The sequence below is a fragment of the Lissotriton vulgaris genome, chromosome 12 (genome assembly GCF_964263255.1).
Source record: "Lissotriton vulgaris chromosome 12, aLisVul1.2, whole genome shotgun sequence".
NCBI classification, from domain to species: domain Eukaryota; kingdom Metazoa; phylum Chordata; class Amphibia; order Caudata; family Salamandridae; genus Lissotriton; species Lissotriton vulgaris.
The window spans coordinates 66,456,634-66,466,064 of NC_141700.1; the positions used below are offsets into that span (position 1 = coordinate 66,456,634).

At 45.5% G+C, this 9,431-nt stretch overlaps 1 protein-coding gene across 8 annotated transcripts in view; it reads right to left on the minus strand.

The window, feature by feature from the left end:
* The window catches only part of TCF3 (transcription factor 3), a 784,206-nt gene extending 779,667 nt beyond the window's left edge, over window positions 1–4,539 (minus strand). For 2 of the 8 annotated variants that reach the window (XM_086947160.1, XM_086947155.1), the window contains exons 1-2: window positions 3,927–4,281; window positions 2,088–2,186 (exon numbers count right to left, since the gene is read on the minus strand). In XM_086947160.1, the coding sequence (XP_086803286.1) occupies window positions 2,088–2,159 (72 nt within the window). In that variant the 5' untranslated portion in view covers window positions 2,160–2,186; window positions 3,927–4,281. Of the gene's footprint in view, window positions 1–2,087; window positions 2,187–3,926; window positions 4,294–4,360 lie in introns of those variants that run through there. The other 6 variants (XM_086947157.1, XM_086947153.1, XM_086947156.1 and 3 more) reach the window with 5 other exon arrangements.
* Window positions 4,540–9,431: the final 4,892 nt, after the last annotated feature.

Consider the following 9,431-nt stretch of genomic DNA (forward strand, 5'->3'; position numbering starts at 1 on the left):
GAACTGATTTTTGTTGACCGTTATAGACGTCCACACATGCTGGTATGCACTCTATCAAGCTTGATTTTAATACATACTTGTAGTAGAATTATGGCTGTATCGTCCTCATCTGTAAATAAATTACTACCTTACAGGAACTGTGATCATTATATGTATTCCGAAGAATAGTATTAATAATTACCTGTATGCATAATAAAAATGCTAAAAAGAGGTAGACTTATGGAATTCATATTTTAAATCTCATCCTAGGAACACATGCCTTACTCCCACCAAAATAAAACATGGCAAGTGTCGGAAGCAGCCAGGACCCAGCGACAGCAGTAACTAATGTGCACACACACAACATGCCCACCAGCCTCTCCACCAGTGTCGAGTAAACACACCGGTCGGCATCCACAAGATGCCAAACACTGTAACCACGTCATCGCAGTCTAGAGGTTTAAATGAAGAAACCAGACAAAGCTCCCGGCACTCTTCAAGAAACCAGGCGTGGATACCATGTTCCTGAAACCAGATTTGGCATCCATAGGCCATTTTCATGCCCAATTTCAAAAAAATGTTTTGGTCAAACAAGCGCACTTAGGAAAGCTGATTTAAGAAACAAAATGTTGATCCTTTGATCGATCAATTCAAACTTCTTGTCTCTCACACAAATCTCGACCACTGCAAAGGGGAGCAAAATTCAATGGTTACAAAAACAGGGACCTGGAGGCAGAAACCTTGGCAATGCAGTTCCTACATCATGAAAAGGAGCAACACTGAGTAGCCTGGAAATATAGAACACAACAGCTCAAAGACGTTGCAAGAATGCACTGCCTTTTGTACTATGTGAAAAGAACAGGCCCTCTTATGATTTACTGCTGCCTAATATCAGTGGCCGATATGCCAGGGCATTTATCCTAGAAATTGATGTTGGGACACAGAAGCCTTTACGAACCAGATTTCAAAGCCCAATTATGGGTATAATTGTCCCCAGTTTTGAAAAATACCATCTACATTAAAGTCACAGTATTTTAACCGACTGAATATTACATATCCTCATTAAGACAACAAAACATAAGACAAAATGACGCCTTCAATTCCATACGTTTTCAATTGCAAATCCACAATGTAAAGATAATATACAAACAGACATGAATACCGGCATATTAAATAAAAGGCAAAGGGCGCAAGGTGTCCATTAAGTATCTTCCCGGGCACCAGTAAAATGCAGAGGTTAAGCGGATAGAAACAAAAGCAACACTGCATTCCCAACTGAACAGAGACAAGTGATGCTTTAGCGACCACCCCATATTCCAACTTTAACAGCAACCTCGAAAATAATAGTATCAAAGAAGGTCAACAATATGAGACAAGTCAACTGGGGAGCATTTACTGGTAAAACATTACCTGACTCAAGTATCTGTACTGGGTATGAACGAGGCCTTCCCGAGATTCCCACTCCTACAATGTTCTTACCCAGATGTTTACATACAACAGTCACAAAAACTGACAGCTGCGCCTTATTTTCTTTACACCAATGCGGCCACAAGATTTACTAAACTTGCGTGCGTGTTGACATCAGTCTGTGATGTGAAATGATGGAGCCGAGACCCGATATTGATACCGCACATTTCCAAGCGGCGTTGCTTCAAAGATTTGCAAATCCGGGCCTCCGTTTTTTTCAGAGTTATTTCACCCAAAACACTAGCTAAACAGAATTGTTTTCGCCCGTGTTACTCGTTACAAAGCGATAGATAAAAATTACAACATACAACTCTGGAAGCAACCCTAAAACTATAGATGTAATAAGTCACCCTACTTCAGCCAGTTTTAAAGTATTACAGATTGCAATTTAGACTTAGTTACAAGTTGTGATCGATTACCCAACATCAGTAGTGATGTTGTTATTCTACACTCTGGACCAAGGCTTCTGCCTGCATTTTTCAGTATGACACGTGCAAGTCACAAGCTTGCCAAGAAGTAAAGGTGAGAAGCAGCATCACAACATAGGCCTTGGAGCCGCTAGGATTCGTGAACAGGGGTGGACGCAAAACCCCGTGCCGTGCGCACCGAGAGCCGTCAGCTGGGCGATAAAACGTGCTTACCATGCTGAAGTCCAGCAAGTCGCTGAGTTCTTTGTCTGTCCCGACTGCGGCCATTCTCTGCTGCTGGTTCATGCTCCCGCAGGCTCGGCGCTGGCAGTCCTGGAGGGGAACATGTGGGGGGAGAGGGTTAAAGGACGGAGGGCGCAGCACACAGGAAACAGATACAGGGGCTCAATCTGACACCGCCGGCCCTCCCACCACACCGCAAGCAAACACAAAGAGCCAGGACGGAGTACGTGTGCGCGGATAAACACTAGAAAAGTTGTTAATAGGGGCACTTGGGGGATTAAGAGGGGGCGGCGCGCGATCAAAGGCGCAGTAGGGCCCCTTCCCTTCGGGGGGCACGTCCTCCTTCACCAGGGCCCAGGCACACTGGATGCCCATTGTTTGCAAAGTTGAACAATGTGTGCGCGAAATGAGCAGGCGCCGCCACCCAGAAAAAAAGCAACAGGAAAGCGCCCATTCTCCGAATACTGGGAGAATAACAGCTCCATCCGGGACACAATGGCCGCGGAGGGGGCCGCGGCGCTCCCCGGAAAGTTACAGATTAACCACCACGTCAAAGACTCCTCGGCTCAGCTGAGCGTGTGCAAAACACGAGCCGGCGTCTGGGGCGCAGGGGAAAGTTTGTGCGCCCCGGGGCAGGAGCCCTAGCGCCTCGGAGGGCTTCAGGGAGCTACATGCTCCACCAGGAGAGGCGCAGACAGGGGAAGACTGCTTCTGTAGAAGCAATAGCACATACCCCACGTCTGCCACCCCACCCCGATCAAGGCAGAGACCCACGAGTGTGGCATCACAAGGACCTCAAAGTCGTGCAAGTGGTCGGGGCACTGAACTGACCCCATGGATGTCTCCACGCTGCACCCGTTGGCACTCACAACCCCCCCCCCCCCACCCCCCCATTCCAAAGACCACCTCAGGTTTACGCACAGTCAGTGCAGCTGGGGCTCCCCGAACCTTCATTTCCAATCGGAGCCCGTTCCCAGCAGAGCCCCCCCTCCCTCCAGCAGAGAAACCCCTTCCTGAGGTTAACTCACAGCAGATGTTTCTCCCTACCCCCCACCCCCTTCCCAAACAACCTGAGTTTCTTCCCTCTTAGTTCCTGCCACCGCCAGAGTTACACCTTCCACCCGGACAAAGACGGATCGGCCCCTTGATATGGGACATGGCATTAAAGGAGGCACCCAGGCGAGAGCAGGGCAGGAGAATAAACACTGCCAGATCTCCCAAAATAAGAGAAAGAATCAGCAGCAAAGTTCACAGAGTGCAAGGAAAGCCACTCAACTTCAACGATCCTGAAAAGCGCACTTAAAATCAATACTAGAGAGAGAACCACCATCCCTTTAAACCAGGAGTGAGGGAGGCCCAGCTGCAGGGCAGGCTGCTTATGTACATCTGTGCACACACACACACATCATTTCTGTAACATACACACTAAGCACAAATAACTAATTGGGGGGGGGGGGTCATCCTATCTAAGTAAACAAACACGGGGCTGACAGACTCCTTTGGGCAAATGTGCACTTCAAAACAATATTACAGCCATTTAAAATGGTGCATCAAAGCATTAACAGCTCCAAAGGAAAAAGTATGATATTTCGATTCTCCACCACACACCAAATATTTGACAACACTTACAACACCCCCCACCCAGATCAGAAAGTTTAACATTCTGTAACACCTATCCCCCAATAAAAGTCTCTTCTGCCATTGCTGAAAATGCGCCCACATCCATAGAGGGCGCCCACATCCATAGAGGACACCCCCCTCCCCTCCTTGAAAGAAAGCTTCACTCTGCCCATTTACCCCCACCCCCAAGAAAAGCTTCTGTAGTATTACCTTGTCAGAAACCAGGAGGCATCCAGGGGGTGTTGGGAAACCCCCTCCAGCACCAAAGAACACCAAAGTTGGGCGAGTGTGGGTCCCCAAGAAGAAGGAGGGGCACGAATATTAAAGGGCTATTACTCCGTGGGTTTTAAAAGGCTCCTTGTAGTGGTCCTTCCGGGGGGGGGTGGGCGGGGGTTCAGTTGTTCTCGGGGTCCGCAGGATGGGGGGGGGCAATGTTTAGCGCGAGGGGGGGCTGGGGTAATTCCTGGCGGCGCTAGGGACGGAGCTAGCGCCTCATCTTCCTCCCGCAGACCTCTTCTCTAAGGAGGAGGAGAATGACGGCCTCCACATTGTCACTTCACCTCCCACCGCATATCCCTCCGCCGGCCAACGGCACCGCGCGAGCTGCCGGCCGCGAGCCCGAGCTCCCACTGCCCCGTACTCACATATAACGGACGGAAGAGGGCCACTGGGACCTCTCGGGTGCTCCGGGGGTCCGCAAGGTGTCGCGCCGCATCCGCTCACCGACCAATCCTGTGCACGGCTACCTTCCCGAAGGGGACTATTTTCAAGCCCTCTTCCTTGCGGAAGGAGACTTTACGTGTTCTCTGTGACGTTTGAAAACGGAGAGAGTCACCACGAGATGGAATGATAAACCCGCAGGGCATTGTCCAACAGGAGGGCCAAGTGGCATTGACGGGCGGGCGAGCGGGCCAATGGCAGGCTGTCGCCGTTCGTGCTCCTTGAAGCAGAGGGGGCAGGCCTTTAGCTTGCGGCGCGAGAAGGAGGTGGGTAGAGGGGGCAGTTGTGTTTTTTTCCTTCGCTGAAGCGAGAGGCAGGGAGAAGCCGCTGTATTTGTGGTTTGACGCGTCCTGCCCGCGCCGGTATTCTGCTGTGTCTTCTCTTGGCCACTTGCTTACACAAGCACTTTCTGAGAAACGTGGATCGTCTCATTTGTAAATATCAGCTTCTTGTTTCTTAGTTGCAGAACGCAGGTCGTGGAGCCTGTTTTTTATATTCCGGGGTAATGAAAGAATACATATTGTAAATGAACAAAGTTACTCATTTATTGCATCTTTTCCTGCAGCCAGAGCTTACTTGATTCAACAACAGTCCCCGTTCCTCCTTGGTGACTCACTATATCCCAAAACGATTGTCATTAGATCTGATCTCCATCTTGTCAAATTAATTTTATAGTGATAATCTGTTGTAAATAAATGAAGATAGATGACAGGATACTTGAAGAATCAATATACAACATAATCCATAGACAAGTCAACAAAGTACTGACATATAACATCCTATCCATTAATCTACTTAAAAAACATATTAAAAATACAAACACAGACGTTCACTAGGAGGACAGGTTAAACTGTGTCACTTGAGGATTTTACTTTATAATTAATGTATATAGAAGCTTTTGTCAACATACTTTGAAATCTGAGTAGATGAATAAAATATGGTCAAGATCTTGGACTCGCAGAAAAATACATTTAATTGAGCGTAAAGATTTCGTATCAATTTTCTGAAAATTGGACCAAGTCTGAAATGGAAATTATTTGAAGTAGTGTTGCAGGGATCTAACCTGAGGGAATCACTAGATTTTCTAAATAGGGTAGAAGGCATACCTTGAAAAATCGGATTATTGGATGGCCACAGTTGATGTGGTATCCCTATATTCCTCCATACAACACAAATATGGTATGTAAGCTTGTAAGTACTTTATAAAAACAAGATCTTTGTCACTTCTGGAACACTTTAGAATGATCATGGAGATGATCAGTTTCTGTCTGGAGCACAATGTGTTTCTATTCAACAATGAAGTTTTCCTTAGAGAAACAAGGCACAGTCATGGGGGCATCTTTCACACCAACCTATGCAAACTTAGCCATGGGTTGGTGGGTGGTGGAAAAAGGAGAACATGGCTAAAGCGGACCGGGTCATCATGTGGGTCTGCTATACTATTGACCTTTTTATTTATTTATTGACCTGTTTTTGTTATGGGAAGGGTTAAAAAAGGATTTTGAGAGATTCATTGAATCCCTGTGCAATAACCCACAGAGGCTCATATTTACCTATAAGATCAGTAATATGGAAATTAACTATTTTGACATGAATGACAAAGTCAATAGCTTTTCCGTGAAATGGTCTAAAATTGATCCTGTAGTAATCACTGGCAAAAATGTCATATCCAAGGCCCTTCCCTGGATAAATAACTGTTTGGCAGAGGAGTCTCCACCCGAGCTGATTTTATCCAGCTTTCTGGAGATTTTAAAAGTTATGCGGGCTGAATTACTCCGTCATCATAAACCTGGTAACCAGGAATCTCCTCGATGGTTTAATTCAACCTGTCGCAAAGCGTTATCCGCCTTAAAAAAGGCGCTACACAACCCAAATAGAGACACAACTGAGATAGCCAAACTTAGAAAGTAGTACAAAATGGCCCAACAGAACTGTAAAAAGGAATTAAAGAAAAACTTATGGGCCCAACTACATGAGAGCTGCCTAAGCAAAGACGGCTCCCAGTTTTGGCGCACAGTCAAATCACCCTTTCTGGCCGATGCAAATACACCCCAGCACCTAGATGTGGCCGTGACGGCTGACGAGTGGGTGGCCCATTTCTCTAAGATTTTTGGCGGATTCCCTGCTGATACCACAACATTGGTTAAGCCGACAAATGATTCCACCAAGGTGCAAGTATATCCCATCGAACTTCCCTTCAGTGAGGTCATATACGCCCTAACGTCCTCCAAAACTGGTAAGGCTCCAGGTCCTGACGGAGTCCCTCTCGATATCTTTGTAAATAATATAGAACTGTGGTCCCCCATCGTCGCCCAGGTGATGGCGGCAGTCTCTAAAGTTGGCCTAATAGACTCATGGTCCTCTTCCATCCTGCTCCCTATTTTCAAAAAGGGGGAACGTAACAACCCAGCCTGTTACAGGCCCATCTCCTGCCTGGACTCCCTGGGGAAAGTCGCAGGACGACTGATCCTGGAACGTCTCCAGGATTGGGCGTCGGAGAACAACGTCTTGACCGATCTTCAGTATGGATTCCAGGAGGGACTTGGCACTGTTGAACAGGCATTGAATTTAACCCTCTTAATAGGCAAGTATGTTGGGGCAAAAGGAGGCAATTTTTACCTAGTATATGTCGACCTCAGCGCAGCTTTCGACTGCGTGATACACTCTAGGCTGTGGTCCATTCTTAGCGAATTGGGGGTTGATCCCCCTCTTATTAAATTCCTTCGTGAGCTTTACTCCGACGCTACAGCGTGTGTAAGATACGGGATTGGTGGCAAATTATCGCCTTCATTCTCAGTAACTAAAGGAGTCAGACAGGGCTGTGTCCTGGCCCCTTTCTTGTTTAATCTTTATACTAACGGGCTGGAATCGGCCATGTTAGCAAGGAGCCAGGACCTCTCATCCATCAACCATCGCCCCATTCCCGCTTTACTTTACGCGGATGACTCCGTCATACTAGCAAGGACGCTAATCCAGTTGCAAAAACAACTGGACAAATATTGTCAGTTCATGCTCTCTCTGGGGTTAAAAGTTAACAAAAGCAAAACCTTTGTCATGCACACTGGACCCAAGGTTAAGAATCCCAAACCTGTTTTCATAGAACAAGTTAGACTGGAACGTTCTAGGGAATATCCTTATTTAGGCATTCTAATGGACGATCAGTTATCGTGGAAACAAGCAGTGGCAAGCAAAAAGTTGCTCTATCAGAGAGCAACTTCGGCTCTTGTCTCCTTTTCAAGGAAATTGGGTAAACCGGCCCCATCTGAGTTGCTTAAAATATATCACGCCAAATGTCACAGCGTAGCAACCTATGGCGCAGGCGTCTGGGGCTACGCTTCCGCAGATGAATTACAAAAGGTCCAAAATGGTTTTTTAAAATACATACTAGCACTTCCTCAAAGCGCTCCAATATACGGTTGCCATATTGAGCTAGGCATCGATTATTTAACTGACATCAGATGTCAGCCGATCCTTCGATGGCACCGTATTTGGAATAAACCCCAATGCCACTTAACCCGTTCTCTAATATCTGATTGTTTATCCTTGGCGAGTTGGAAACATTTTTCCTGGTTACTGTATGTTTCCAACTTTCTAAAGGATTTGAACCGCACATCTTACTTCACAGAGCCCTCTTCAACATCTGATATTAGTAGAAGTGCTCTGAAAAATCTCTGTCTAAACCATCTCAGGGATTTACGCCTCTCTTGTGAAGTATCTAAGCCAACAAACGTGCAGATCCTAATGGTCCAAACTTCCCCTGGTATTCAGCCGTACTTAACCTTTTTCCTATCTAACCACGAAAAATGTGTTCTAACTAGGTTTCGTTTTAATTCTTTTTTCCGCCTTGTTACTTTCCCCATCGAGCTAAATTGGTCCCACGATCTGACCAAATGTCCGTGTGATGGTGTATCACCTCAATTGACCATCCACCTAACTTTGTTCTGCCGATAATACGAGCAACCACGCAAACGCTGGATTATCCCACTCCTTCGACAAATGGGGCTGAGAACTTGTCGGCCAGCCTTTCTGGCACTTCAGCTATTAGACTCACAACATGTAGCCAAATATGTAGCTCTTTTCTTAAAATCATGTTTGAAAATACGCTGTAAAATTGGGTTATCGTCTCCCTGATTCCATGTTTATCAGAATTAACTTGTAAAATGGTTTTATAAAATGTTTTTTAATAACATTTAGTTTTTATCTGTATAATAATATTGTGTTTTTAAGTAATTCCATTTGAATTCTATGATGTACTTTTTATGATTTACTAAATGTCAATCGAATAAAAGTTTTTGAAATGAAATGACATGAATGTATATGTAAAAGATAATACATTATGCACTAAGATCCACAGTATCCTGCATGCCAACAACAAGCATCTATGTGCTCTAAAATGGAGTGTCCCCTATGGGGAATTTCTCTGAGCAAAAAGAAATCGTTCAAAAACAGAAGAATTTGAAAAACAAGCAATAGAAATAAACTATTGTTTTAAATTAGGGGATACCAAGAACAGTACTGGATGATGCAATGGAAAGAGTCAAGAAAAACAAAAGAGAGGAACTATTGGTGATGAAACAAAATAATTAAACTGAGCAAGATGGAGAGGAGCCCATTAGCTTCATAATGGAATACAACTCCTCACCTCAGGATGTGAAGGATCTTTTAAAAGAAAACTTGGACATCTTGAGAACAGATGAGACGTCAAGGGAGGCGGTTTCTGAATATCCAAATATCATATATAGAAAAACTCCCTGCCTAGGAGAGAGACTGACAAGTAGCTACATGCAACCGGAGGCACAAACAGGTAATACATCTATGCGGAACTGTCTGATAACCACCCGAAAGGTTTATTGAAATGTCAAAAATTCAAAGCTTGCCAGTATGCCCGCAAAAACACTCAATTTACAACCCAAGATGGTAGGCTGAATACCCTCAAGGAATGATTAACATGTGAGACTCCATTTGAGATCTATGTTCTTGAGTGCTTCTGCGGAC